The following is a 15,456-nucleotide window of genomic DNA, read 5'->3' on the forward strand; positions in this document are numbered from 1 at the left end:
CCAGCATAAGATGGCAGCAGTGGAAGGTATCCGTGAGTTGGTATTGCAGTGTTCTCAATGTTAGCAAAATAAAATTCCCTTCACGTATTAATCCTGCTCAGCATACATTGTTATCCTACTAAATTCAGCAACGTACTCCCCTAGTTAATGAGGTTAGGCATTCTTCATGAACTTTGCAACAATTCTTGAAATTTAAATGGATTTTATGCTAGTGGCATGATCTATGTGCAAGGTTGCATAGAAGAATATATTTACCACTGCTCTGCCTAATGTACAATATGCCCAATGCACTACATAAGTAATATTTCAGTTTTTCCACAATACCCAGATTTCATACCAGAAATCAATTTCTCCATCAGATGATTAACTATAAATGGACTGAGAAAGTCCTGTACTGTATGCTCCCATGAATTGAGTCAAAAGGCACAAGTAATAGAGAAGAATGTACATAGTCATAAATGAGGCCAGAGTTCTTATAGGGCTGTACAAGCCAAGCAATTTTCTTCTCCTTGGAGGGCCATACAGTCAACTAGTAATATTTTCATATTCCACTTCACGTACAGGTTAAGATGGAAGTTGGTTTTCGCAGTATGTACTGGATTCAGCTAGTCAAGAACAAGGTCCAATGCTGCTGGATTATGTAAAAGGAAATAGTAATGTGTAAGTTTTAGCTTATATTTCTATTTTATACCATGACATATAAGACAAAATGCTTGGACACGTTCCCTCTGAGATACAATAAATACTATATGAACTACTTATATACACAACTGTACATACAGTTATGAAAATACTAGTACAACAAAATACTGATTCTTTCCTTCTAATACCATTCCAGCACCATGTCATAGAGAACCACAATTTAAGTAAAGATCTACTCACAACTTCTTTGAGAAGTCATGCTAAAAGTACCATCAGTGACACTAATAGATATGGAAGTATACACAAGGAAATGATGGAAAGAGATTTAGAAGTGCAGTTATGAGAAACGTCAGGATATTTTACAAGGGAAGGCACACAGGAAATTTGCTTAAATACCTACATATAGGCTAATAAGAACTAAAATTTGTGATGGTACATAATATTTTTGTCTACATATAAGTTATTTAAGGATATTTCTGTGGAATACCCTACAGATGTAGGCCTCTACAATGAAATCTGATGACAACTTAAAAATGATTTTAATGTTTGTTATTATTTGGTATATTTCCTTCTTTTATCAATTTTGATTTTCTTCAAGAATTGATAGGAGGCCAGATGCCTGACTGCCTCACCCTCCCCTGCCAGCACCACTGCTTGCAATGTACACACGCAACTGTGAGAGGGCAAAGAAAAGGGATGGCTATTCCGTAAGATATTTGTAACACAAAGGGTACATCTGGCCCACAGTGATGCAGTTCTGCATAAAGCTATCACATTTCTTGGAGACACATTATCACTGCCCACACAACAGAACCAGATCCACTTGCACTTCTGTAAATGCTAAGCACAATACTGATATATAACTGAGGTACATGCAAATATGTCAGAAACAAAACTGTGAGTTACTGTTTCCAACACACGCTATAATTCATTCCAATGCTGTTTATCACACTATCACTTCACTGTTACATAAATGAAACTACGCATATTGGTATATTACTGTCCTGGGATCTTGTAGGTATAACTGTACTGAAACCAAACAACCTGGCTCAAGCAGTAATGCTTTTCAGATTTACTGGGTTTTTGGACTTCGCCCAGCGTCCAGTATTCTAAAAATTTTTATTTGGTAGGTTTCCAGTATGCCTGCCAGGACACTGACCATCCTGACTGAAGTTTTTAGTTGCTTTCTTCAATTCCTCTTGGAAACCGCCAGGATACTAAATCAATTAGGCCACAGTTGCTTCCTACTCCATCCTTTCTAATTCATTATAAATTATCATCTCACTTGTTCCTGTTAGTTATTAGCCGTCTCACATGCAACTTGCTATTAAAAACCCTTCAACGCTTTAAACTTTAGAATCTACTGCACGTTTCAAATCAACATTGGTCATCTTCAGGCCCCTCTAAAATTGCTGATGAAAGTGCTGCGCTTCTGTCGTTAAGTTTCTATTTTTGGGGTATGCTCTCATCCATACACCCATGGTGATGGATACTTCCTCTTCCTGTGTCATGTCTAGCTGTTACAAATGCAGTGTGCATACACCAGTGGTGTAGAAGAGATTTTAAAATGTAAAACTTTTAGAGGTTTTAAGAAGCAAGTTGCATGTGAGACGGCTAATAACTAACAGATAACAGATAACTAACTGATGTTAACAGGATGCCACAATATAATACTATAATCATCTCACCATTTGACACCATTAGTCTGAGATACCAACAGTGCCATTAAATGAACCCACAAATAAATAAGATAATACTGAAATAGGTAATGCAAATTGAAGAGCCATTCTTCTTTGCAGGCCCAGCCACCATATGATTTCTTTAGTTGTAACTGCAAAGTTACAAGAGAGAAGTGACTCACTCGACAGGAACGAAATATATTACTATAATAAACATTCCACACAATCTTCAATTACCCTGTAATGTGTTTTGGAATATTTATTTTAATTTAGTTTTGATAAATTTCAAAACAAATTTACCTCCTGAATGGCACAAAGGTATAACTCACTAATTTCTCATTAGTTCCCAATGAATTTTTCAAAAACATAAATATTTCTTATCTGAATTATTTTCAATTAAAATCCATTAATTTTGGTTGCATCAATTCTTGAAAATAATGTACTCAAAAATGGTTAAAAGATACCAGTTATGCTGGATTTGAGGTTGTCATAGTGGTGAGAATGCAGGCATGACGTGTGCTGTGTACTTTGGTAGAAAATCATCAGTAACATTCTTCCAGACTACCCATCATCACATCCCAGAAGATAGTACCTTCAAGATCACTGTAAAAGGTTGAAAACCGTTTTCTCTTCTTGGTAATAGGCAATTAAATTATAGTAATACACTGAATTACTGATTGGTCATGTAAATTCAGTTGTCAAAGACTTCTCACAATACACAATGTGTATGTTACAACATGGTTTCAATTGAACAATGAAATGATACAGTACATTTAAATAATTGTCTATTTTACATAGCCTTATAATCACATCAGTTGTACTTGTTTTCATTATATTTTTCCTTACGATGATGGATGGTGCGCTTTGCAGTAAGAATCTGAAAATTAATACTTTCAGTTCTTCTGTAAAGCAGAACAGCAGTGTAACAACTCTTAAACAGACAAACATACATAAAAGTCATAAATAATTATAACAGCTGACATAAGTAAGTTAGAAGGAACCTGAGACCCTTAAGATTATTTTTGCAGGATGCTTAATGTAGTATGCACACAATAAAAAAAAACAATAAATGTTACTTGCATTTGCTTAATATCTGCTACCTTTTTACTCCTCCATTCCTTACAGGAGCATATCACTACTTCAAATCTCAATGCACGTTTACATTAACTTACGTTTTAATGCTTAGTACATGAAAACTGTTTTAACTCTGTACAGCTCGATTTACAAACTCTTCTCATGAGAAATTATGCATCTTATTTGTGTCCTCTGTATATAACAAAAGATCTCAGAGTTAACAGCAACCCTTTCTTACTCAGTCTGAAGGTTTCAGACATCATTCTTTTCAGGAATAGTACAAATGTCGAAAGTTTTCCACCACCATGCACAAATGTACTGCTGCATTATGATCACATGCTGAATGTCACATATTTGCTCATTATATTAACATATCTTACAGCAGTTTATATACAGGAATAACAGATGACAGTTTCATATTTACCCAGATTAAAGTGTATACTACTTTTTTTTATTTTCATAAAATTAACCTGAATTTTGTGGGGGTTATGTTGGAAATAAGGATGGGAAAGGATTAGGCCAAAAGCTGTTCAACAAACTACAAAACTGGAAAACATAAACAAAATCAGTGAAGGCACTTCAGCATTTCAGTGTCACTTACGATGCCCAACCATTCTGAAGAGAGTTCTTTCTGGGGCACAAGTTTCCTGCCAAGGACTACAGAATTCATGAAGAGTCATTATGCTAAAGGAGTAAATCACAAATTTTGGTCTTAAATGACATGTACATTTTCTTTTTCCATTTTAAATACACAGGACTGTAATGGAACTAATTAAATGATGGTGCTAACCAAAACACCTCCATATGGGTGTTATGGAGCTGGTTCACATCAATTCGGGCAAACCATGACCTAGAAATTCAAAACAATATTTAAAACTCCCTTAAAACAAGCCCAGCCTGGTCAGACACTACAAAGCAAAGCACACTGGTCAGGGTGATAGATGAAATTGGCTTTATCCATTTTGGAAGCAGGCTAATAAAAAACTGGCAATTGTATATGCAGACTGGTAGTTAAAATCTTTGCAGCACAACCCTGGCTCCCCACCATTTTATTCCACGTAAGTTTTCATCAATGGCTCTTCAGTCCATATGACCACATTCCATATTAACAAACAGCCACACGACACTTCCATGGAGTCATTTAGGAAGAAAAATAGTAACAAAATCTGATGTACATGAACAGGGGGAGCAAGACACATGGTCATCACGAAGAAACAGGTTCCATTTCAGAAAATCATGTCAGATTTTTAAACCAACACTGCAAGTGAAAAGTGACTCACAAATTTGATGGGACCTAAAATTTCCTAAACACAAGACACAATCACTGAAAAACCTTTTCTGTCAGTAAACTGATTAGCCTGAAAAAGGTTCTGTGAGACCAGCCATAATTAGATCTGGCAAATGATGAAAGACTGATTTCCTGTTGTATGTAATTCATACCTGAATATTTGAGTATATAACTCACATCAATGTTAAAGAGATGGCATTACCATGCAAACTACAGCAAACTCCCAGTTATCCAGCATTCAAGCATGCAGAATTCTCATTCAACCTGAAAAAATGTAATACGTTTATAAAGTTACACAGAGTTAAATGAAGTTGCAATGAGCATAAGCTTACCCACTATACATTAGTTCATGCAGCCACCACTAGAACCACTGCCCCTCATCCTCCCTTACACAGGTGCCATTACATAGTGATTCATACACACTACTTGAATTTGTAATCACATTATAGTAAATCCAAACTACTTCACCCTTCAATCCACTATGTAACCTAAGAAGACACATACACAAGAACTAGCCTGAAAACGCACTATTTTGACTTTGAAACAGAAGACAGAAATATGTAAAAGTCAAGAAAATGGTGAAAATTATATGAAAAGCTGGGGTTTTTAAGTTTTTCTCTTGACACAGACACATTCATGTAACTGAACATCCAATTTCCCATACATGCCACATAATAGGGAGTTTCCTGTACTTGATTTTCATCTATCGTAACTGATCGAAGCGTAGTATATTAGTTACTACTGTCTAGCTGCGGATTTTCAGTGTCATGCGAATCTCTTCTTCAGGAATTTTGGGGTGAGTGCTGCAAGGAGAATAATAACGGGGTGAAAGTCATGTGTCAGGGTAAATGGTTACAGCAGGATTCAGTTGAACCAGGGCTTAATTAAGAATTGCACACTGTTCAAAGTTGGCTGTAAAATAACAGAAGAATGCAATGTATTTACAGATTTGTTTCAGAAAGCTATCCCAACAGAACACTATTATAAATAGATAGATTTGTACCTTCTCTGTCTCACAGCTAAGTCCGGCTTATCTCAAAGTTACTTACTGACATTTCCAAAGATATTAAACTTTAAAGATATAGAGATATGATGATCTACCTGCATCAGTAAATTTCATCCTACAATATTACTTAATTAATTCAAACAATTCAGAAGTTCAAATGCTTATACTTTAAGAGATAATACAAGTGCAGCAGTGTACTGTCCATCCAAAAGCATTTGAAAACCAAGGGACTCATTTAATTACAAGTTATAATTTCTAATGGACAAAATTTATAAGTCACTTGTCCAAAGTTTAGGAAAGGACTGGTTCACTACTCTCCTCTACAAACTTCCATAAACTGTCATACATTAAGCTTCAGTAAGCTAAATAATTCACATGATTTTACGTGACAAAAAATTGCAGTGTCTTTAAAATTCAAACCAAACTTTCTAGTCAGATACAAAGATATGGCTCTTGCCACACAAGACCATTTCTTGGCCTGAGGAGCATGTTATCCACCTCTCAGATATCACAAACCTCCTGAGCTGTCAGGCTGTCAGTAGTGATAGCTACTTCACTATTCAACCATCCAATCCTGAGAAGCTGATTGAATTTTCTTTCACTGGAAACATAAGACTAAATGAACCATGACATTTATAGCCTCTAACAATATGGCAAAAACTCAACCTGATGAAAGCACAGATGCAAATTTACTATCATACAATAATTACATAACTGTAAGTATGGGTTGTCTCCCTTCATTGGCAGGTAAATTGAGATATCAAACCCAAAGATTGAGGTTAGCTACAGTAATTATTCTGGCATTTGCATTCTTTCTGAGACACCTGTATTACATCTAGCATTTTCACTGTTAATAATAATATACTGGGAAATTTTATGATCCAACAGACTGCACCACACACAACAATCTGTTCTTATTTATTTCCTGATTTATTTAAGAACCTGAAAAGAGTACTGTATAGTATATATGCATCCTGTTGCACTAACAAACACTTGGCAAACTATACCTCCCTCCACAATGCAACTTATTTGTTTTTTCCTTTTTCTTTTCAGTTTCACAACAGGCTTCAGCCATATATGGCCATCATCAGGTGTTCTTTTGCCAGACACTGTTTCATTGTGTGATATATACCACTTCTTCTATCACATATAAATGCACTACGTCCTAATTGAAAATAATGGACTCTATTAAAATCAGTAAAGGTCTACATACACGGAACACCACCACCACACAGGCAGGGCGAGGAGCCTGCAGGCAGGGGGCATACATGATAACTATATCAATATTTCGAGAGCTACATACACACAGGCACCATGCCACTGAGCAAGTAAGCCAAACAAAGAAAATCCACACAATGGTGTTCGGATAAAGAGACAACAGCCCCTAAGCAAAATACTGAAAAATCTTGACTGAATTTTAACTAGACTTTACTGATTTTTTATTGATTTTAATAGAGTCCATTATTTTAAATTACAACATGTCACATTTATATGTACATGACAGAAGAAGTGGGATATACCACATAGTGAAACATATCTGGCGAAAGAACCCTTGATGATGGTACAGTCTGTGAAGAACATGAAACAGAACTATCTTCTGTGATGTGACGCCATGTAGTCCAATACGCAAGTTCACTGACATTCCAGAGGAGCATACAACCTCTATCTTCAGGGTCAAAGAATAAACCAACTAGCAAGAAGCACTCAGCAAGCAGAACTTGCCTTCTTTACCAATCAAACCTGAAGATGTAGGCAATACATTCCTCTGAAATGTCGGTTAACTTCCACCAGATTACACGGCATCACATACCAGATGACAATAGTCTTCTTAGTATCTATTCTGAGAATCGTGAATTCAACATATCAAACAAAGTATCATCTGCGTTGGTTGTGTAACAATGAGATTTGTTCTTGCTGTAAACTTAAATGGAATAAATAAAATTGTCATGATATTCTGTGTACTTTAATTCCAATATTTCATAACAAACAAAACACAAATGTTTCACATAAGGCCGAATTTAAAGGGGAGTAACTGGGACAGTTGCCCCAGGGCCTCCACAAAATATAAATAGAATAAAGAGAATTTACTGAGACATTTGCTTCTCTGAAATCGCAAAACGTTAGTCTGTATTTTTATCTATTACGAGTATAAGAAATAAGAACAAAAAAAAAAAAAAGAATTGTCATAACTTAAATTTCTTGTTACTATTCAGGGCCTCAATGTTTTGATTGCCATGGGGGTCCCAAAGTGCAAATCCAGCCCTGATTCTACAGCCACAATGGCTCACTCTCTCAATAATTAAGCACAACATTTCACTCTTATTCATTAGTATAGTTTTCATATGGATCTAAGCTTTTAAATATGTTTGTGGATAAATGTCAATACAGAAAAATGCCTGACATTGACAATGACAATGAAAGTACTAACTGAAGCCATAAAAATGTGTCCGGAATATCAAAATACATACAAAAAATGATATAACATAGATTGTGCTGTGGTATTACTGGTTGACAACAACAACAAATAACAAATCACAATAAAGTTACAAGAAATATATGCTTATCTGTGCTGCAAAACCCTATGAAATATCTATGGTTTTCATATTGCTGTCAGATTTCATTACAAATGCCATAACACTGACTGACCTATGTGTGACTCATATCCTAACATACTCCAATTCTGATGATAGTTCCCATGGTAACCGGAACATGTTAGAAGGGAGTGGGGTGCAATGAGTGGACCGAAAGTCTATCATGTACTTGTGTGCCTGAAAAAAAAAAAATAACAAACATCAGCCATGACTGAGCGTCAGGCAAAAATATATTACACTTCATAAGAAGAAACTCAGCTTCGTTGTATTGCATAAATGCAAAGCAGTGTAGTCAGTAGCATACCTACATTTCATTTGGAAGGTTATGTGAAGAATCACCTTAAATATACAAATAAATTCTAATATAATCCTCAGCCTTGTTCAGACATGCTAGTGTAAAGAATACACTCTTTACTAAATGCAATGTGGCAGCATTATTATACAGATAAAAAGATAAAAGTTATTCAGGTGCTTAATTAATTAAGCACCATTCCAAGTAAACATATGGGGGAGCAGCTCCACACATAAACTTCGTCACCAGATGGCCACTCTACCCCCCACCCCAAGCACAGGGCCCTCTGTACTCAAGCTTATATTATGTCCATTTTAAGGTTAAAATTCCAGTGCCTACGATTACAATTAGTTTGTCTAACAAGCCCAACAGAAGAAATGTGTCTTCCAGTGGGTTGGGAGGAACAATGAACATGGAATTTGCTCTGTATGTGGCAAAGAGGAAGACTGAAACCATATGTTGAGATCTGAAGGAACAAAAATTTAGAGAGGAGGGTTAGGAACATCAATGCAGAAATACATATTGAGAGGACATTACAATGCAAAGAACAAAGAGCAATGACAGAAAACAGTTCTCAATATGACTAAATATAAAGAGAAATGGGAGAGGATAGTAATAAATGACAAGAAAGAAGTAAAAATAAATTTAGATGATTAAAAATCAATAGGGGTAGTAACAGGATACACATAAGTAAAATTTTTCTACATAACAGATGAGTTCTGCACTACAGGAATAGCGATTTTAAGTGGAGTGCAGGACGTGTGAGCACCCCAATGTGTAAGAGGCCTAATAAGGTATGCATAAGTCCATAAGTTATCTGCTCCTTTAATCTGAAGATGGAAATAATCAGGTTTAAAAATGTAATATATATATATGTGTGTGTGTGTGTGTGTGTGTCTTGTTATCCAATCAGACAATATTCAATTAAATTATTTCTATGGCAACTGATAAGATCAATTTTGGAATCATTACAATGAATCACAAATGGAAGGGTTCCATTTCCTTCTTTTATAAATTAATCTAGAACAGATAAGTGATGACTTACAAGGAACAGAACCATCTGAGCTTTCAATTCTGGTGAGAAACCCTCTCCAACCAGGCACGGGTAGGAGCTGGAATGTTCAGAAATGTAGGACACTAGCGTGGATACACACAGGTCCTCATCAATGTCATGCTGGCTCCACATAATTGCTGAAATAAACAGAAGATACTCGTATATACATATATATATATGCCATTAATATTACCAACTGATTTCATGCATATGAATCATAACCACACTTTTGAAGACACACTGATATTGAAAATATGAAGAACACTTTGGCCTCTGTCGTCTAATGGTCAGAGTTCCTGCCTACAGATCCAGAGGTCTCGGGTTCGATATCAGGCGCTGCCAGATTTTCTGAGAAGTAGTGGGTCTGGAACGGGGTCCACTCAGCCTCGTGAGGATAACTGAGGAGCTATTTCAAGGAAATAGCGGCTCCGGTCTAGAAAACCGAGATTAACGGCCGTGGGGATTCGTTGCGCTAACCACGTGATAGCGTGATTGAGATTAGTTCTTCATAAGGGGTCCAACTGAGTAGATGTCTTCCTGTCTCACCTGAAGACGGAAAGAGATCCAGCTTCCGAAACGTCGTATCCTCTACTACCTAAAATTCCGGACAATGGAAAAAGTCCAAAACCCCAGTAATTCTGTGTTACTCCCTCACTCAATTACGAAATGTGCGTCATAAAACAGCCAATCAATCAGTCTGCCAATCTGTCCTGTCATTCGTAAGTCAATCAGTAAATCAACCTACCAATCTCCCAATCAATCAGTTAAATCTGGTCTGTCAATCATAAGCCAGCCAACCAATGAATCTGCCAATCTCCCAATCAGTCAGTTAAATCTGGTCTGTCAATCATAAGCCAGCCAACCAATGAATCTGCCAATCACCCAATCAATCAGTTAAATCTGGTCTGTCAATCATAAGCTAGCCAACCAATCTACCAATCTGCCAGTCACTCAGCCCATCAGATAAATCTGTTTCCATCTTCGTTCCTATCGTCTTCCGAGATGTGATACCGTGTAGTTTGGTAGACACGTGCCAAGGTTTCAGAGGAACGTGCCTACCAACTGCAAAGCGTCAGAACCCAGAAGTCAGCGATCTTCACTGGCCGTACTGGGTCATGGGCGGATCCCAACACTGCATTCAGCGGTAATAGGGAGCACCAGTCACAGCCCGCATCAGAAGGCACTGGAACTTACTGGATGTCTGCTCGTGCGGCCTCAATGTAACCCCCCTTCACGTGTGTCAAGTGACCCGGTTGCACACAATGACTGGACTCACATCTGTCATCTTCACGTCATCTTCAAAAAATCGTAATGTTACAGCTGGAATGTAGGTTACCGCAAGCACAAGCCCCGGGTTCGCTCAACTTGAATCCGGCTTTGATCTGCTGCAAGGCACAGAGGGGTTGAATGCGGAAATTAGCCCCTTCTGAACCGATGTCTTTCCGCTTTAACCTTTCTTCCTTGATTTCCTTCTCACCCCCCCCCGGCCCCGCTTTATGTTATTATACGTACTGTCGTTTCGCCCTCTCTTCCTCCTTGCTTTCCTTTGTTTCCTCTTCCTTCCTTACTCCTATAAATGTTAATTTTTCTTCTTACTCTTTCTCTCATGTCTGTTCTTTTCCAGGTTCTAGAACACTCCTGTGGCAGAAATAAACACAAAAGAAATTGCTAACACATCAAAGAACCTTCCCCCTCAAATGTTATTCTCTCTGTTTCTTGTTGCTCGCTCTGGAATAGCGGGGGCTCTTTCCCCGGGCGTAAAGCGGCCGGGGCGTGAAGCTGACCACTCACCTCCGGCTAGTGCCGAGGTCAAGAAAATACGGATCTATCATTCCACTCCCCCATACGTAGTGCTTAATTAGTTAAGCCCAGTGACAAATTTTACCCATTTTGAAACATAGGACATCCGTGAAAGGCTTTGTTTCACTTCAGTTTCTAAATCTAAGACAGTCAGTAGGACTCCTTGAGCGAGGGATTAAACCGTCGCAAGGCCGCTACCTACACAGACACAGAATAAACGCAAACATCCATGTCTTGAGTGGGATTCGAACCCACTACCCCAGCATTCGAGCGAAAGAAGATAGTTCATGGCTTGGACCGAGCGGCCAGTGTGATCGGCCAAGTGTTATTACGGTGGTCAAAACAAGGAAGAGGTACGGTACATGTATGCGACACGGAGAACGCGGGAGGTGAGAAGCGCATTAAAACTTCAATTTAAAAATAAACTTCAAGGGAAGAGATCTCCAGAGGTACCTACGAATAAAAAGAGCACTAAAATAATGTCTCTTAAATGATACTGATTGGATTCATCTGGCTCAGAAAACGGTTCGGTTTCGGTGTCTTAAGACCACGGTAAGGAACATTCGGATTCTACATCATGTCCTAGCCGGCTGAGAGGGAGGCTTACACAACTGTGAGGTCAAGGCACAAATCGGAGAACACCAACCTACAAGGAGACCGTCTAATTCAAGCCCACAAACTTACCGACCTACTGGAACATTTTAAGAACCATCAAGTAAAACCTGGGGCTATCGATTTAAAATTAATTAACTAAGTGATCTAGGAGGGCTATCTTGAGAACCACTGGTTAAAGTTTGAAGCTCATCGATTAAGAACCCATTAACTCTAGGAGGGCCATCTTGAGAACCACTGGTTAAAGTTTGAAGCCCATCGATTAAGAACCCATTAACTAAGAGAACTAGGAGGGCCATCTTGAGAACCACTGGTTAAAGTTTGAAGCCCATCGATTAAGAACCCATTAACTAAGAGAACTATTAGGGCCATCTTGAGAACCACTGGTTAAAGTTTGAAGCCCATCGATTTAGAACCCATTAACTAAGTGAACTAGGAGGGCCATCTTGAGAACCACTGGTTAAAGTTTGAAGCCCATCGATTTAGAACCCATTAACTAAGTGAACTAGGTGGGCCATCTTGGGGACCACTGGTTAAAGTTTGAAGCACATCGATTTAGAACCCGTTAACTAAGTGAACTAGGAGGGCCATCTTGGGGACCATTGGTTAAAGTTTGAAGCCCATCGATTTAGAACCCATCAACTAAGAGACCTGGGGGGAACATTTTGCTAGCCCTCACCAAAGCAGTCATTCTCAGGTCCGAGTCCCGCAGGCCTCGTGACCATATTTTACTGTCTCAGTTTCGAGACTCCCCCAACCTGGAGGGCCAGGCCCCCGTATTTATATCCCCCAGGAACTGGGCGGCCCTGCGACTCGCATGGCTACGTTGTAGGTATTTGAACCAGCCTCCACAAGGGGTTCAGGATGTTGCAATATAACGCTTGAAGGTGATCTCAAGTTGAGAGTGACCGCACCGCGTTCAGCTGGACCGGGACTTGCAGAAAAACAAAACTTCATCGTGAGGTAAATAACCGGAACCGATATAAAGAGGTGATGAAGCAGCGTCCGCGCCTATAGAGTGCCTGGACACCATGGAGGCGCGCTGTGCTGCAGTGCTTCTCTTCTGCATAGTCACCGTGACTGCCACCCCACTGGCTGAGGACAGCGGTAAGTCGCGAACAGCTGCGGACCGATGCAGTTGTAGGTCAATGGCCGACACCTGTGATAATGGCTAATGAACTTTAGGATATCATATAAGCGGGCAATGCTTTGATCAACTCGCAGACGCACCGAGGGCCTTTGGCTTCCAGGCTTACAAGCCTCTTCAATTAACACCTATTAGACTTACGCCCAGAATGCAGGGCAAAATCATAACTGATAGCTAATAGATGCTTTGAAAAATGTGGCGGCAAAGTTCAAATATCTGAAATTAATAGTAATCAAATTCGGGTAATGCTTGCTACCACTCAGTTCAGAACCTTTTGTCTTCTCGTCTGCTGTCTAAAAACATATAAATTAAAATATACAAAACTATAATTTTGCCTGTGGTTCTGTATGGGTGTGAAACTTTGTCTCTGATATTGAGGGATGAACACAGACTGAGGGTGTTTCAGAACAGCGATGTGAGAACAATACCAAGGTCCAAGAGGGATAAAATAATAGGACACTGAGTAAAACTGTGTAATGAGGAGCTGTGGAAGTCATATTCTTCGTCAAATATAATTAGAATGATAAAACCACGGAAGATGAGATGAGCATGGCATGTAGAGAGCATGGGACAGGAGAGGAATACATACAGGGTTTTTGCGGGAAAGCCACACGGCAAGAGATCACTATGAATATCTAGACGTGGACTGGAGGAAAACGCTAAAATATACCTTAAAGAAACAGATGGGGTGGCATGGATTGGTTGCATTTGGCTCAGGATAGGGGCAAGTGGTGGGCTCTTGTGAACATGGTAATGAAACTTCGGGCTCCATAAAATATTGGGAAATTCTTGAATAGCTGGGCAACTGGTGGATTCTCAAGAAGGACTCAGCTACACAGTTTCATAGTTAGGCATACAAGGAATTCTCCGGCTTGGGACTAGAAATTCAAATTTCAAGCTTACGCCATATTGTATTACTATAATGTCTCGATTCGTTAAATTAGGACTATTGCCACAAGGGCTCGGTTGACTCGGTTGAAAAAAAGGTTCTCTGGTCGTGAGTCTCAAGGAGCCTGACGCCAAGACGAACTGATTGGCGGTAAACAGCTAGTCGTAGAGCAACTGACTATAACTTACTTACTTACTTACGAGCTGAGCCCTTCTTGAGGAGCCGCCAATTCTGCTGCTACTCAAGAATTTTCCAGCATTTTATGGAACCAAAAGGTTCATTACCGTGTTCACAAGAGCCCTACACTTGTCCCTATCCTGAGCCAGATAAATCCAATCCATCCCATCCTATCTCTCTAAGATCCACTCTAATATTGTCCACCCACCTACGCCTTGGTCTTCCCAGTGGTTTCTTTCCTTCTGGCTTTCCCATAAATATCCTATATGCATTTCTCTTCTTCCCCATTCGTGCTACATGCCATGCTCACCTCCTCCTCCTTGACTCTAACTCTAGTGTTCCTATATTGATTTTATAACAAATATAAAAGGATTTAGCGAACTGTGAGTCAGAACATTTAGAAATTATGAATATTGAATATTTTCTTTCAGGTGCAAATATTCCCTTCAGCGCCCTGTTCCCAGACACCCTCTATCTACGCGCTCTCCCTACGGTATCATACAAAGATTCACACCCCCACATACAGAGCAGGATCGTGTAGTAACGATCTAGACTTGTGTTCAAGCAGTGCTCAGTTCGAACCTATGCCTGGATACCATCTACCCTCAGCGTGTTCACGCTCTTCCTCAGTCCCTTCAGGGAAATGCTGGGATAGTACCTCGGCTAGGCCAGGTCCGCTCGCTTCCAAATCCTTGCTAATTCATCATTTCTAAATCATCTAGCAGTTCGACGGTATATGGCCTAAATGCCCACAAAGCCTATCCAATACGTAAGCGAGCCTCCTCCCGCGGGGGGGCAAAGCGGCTGGGGCGTGAGGCTGACCACTCACCTCCATCTCATGCCGAGGTCATGAATGGTGGGGCAATACAGGGAAAACTTTACTGTTTTACTTTCAGCGTCGTGAAGTGACCCACAAATCAGAACCATAAAATACAGCAGGGTGAATTATAATTCTGTGCGTTCTAATCTTTACAATATTTGAGAAGAGACGCGAAGACGTACGAATCATCTCCAAATTCAGCGTGTTCCTATTTCCTCTGTAAACGTACGGGAACAAGCCCACAGCCACAAGCCCAGACCAGACGAAGTTTCAACCGCATACATGGACGTGATTACGCTGCGGAGGGTAGAAAGCACCGTTAGGGAGACAGCGTGACCGATGCCACGTAGCTTCTGGGGGGGGGGGCGATTTCCCCCCCCCCCCC

General features: G+C 39.5%; 1 protein-coding gene across 1 annotated transcript in view; it reads right to left on the reverse strand.

Moving 5' to 3' along the window:
* Positions 1 to 3,089: 3,089 nt before the first annotated feature.
* Positions 3,090 to 15,456, reverse strand: part of LOC111874799 (phosphatidylserine lipase ABHD16A-like) — a gene marked incomplete at its 5' end in the record, with an annotated part of 26,933 nt that continues 14,566 nt past the window's right edge. Inside the window, 2 exons of the mRNA XM_023870598.1 lie at positions 3,090 to 8,457; positions 9,618 to 9,763. Coding sequence (XP_023726366.1) covers positions 8,347 to 8,457; positions 9,618 to 9,763 — 257 coding nt within the window. The remainder of the gene's footprint in view (positions 8,458 to 9,617; positions 9,764 to 15,456) is intronic.

Source organism: Cryptotermes secundus, unplaced genomic scaffold (assembly GCF_002891405.2).
Source record: "Cryptotermes secundus unplaced genomic scaffold, Csec_1.0 scaffold3295, whole genome shotgun sequence".
Taxonomy (NCBI): domain Eukaryota; kingdom Metazoa; phylum Arthropoda; class Insecta; order Blattodea; family Kalotermitidae; genus Cryptotermes; species Cryptotermes secundus.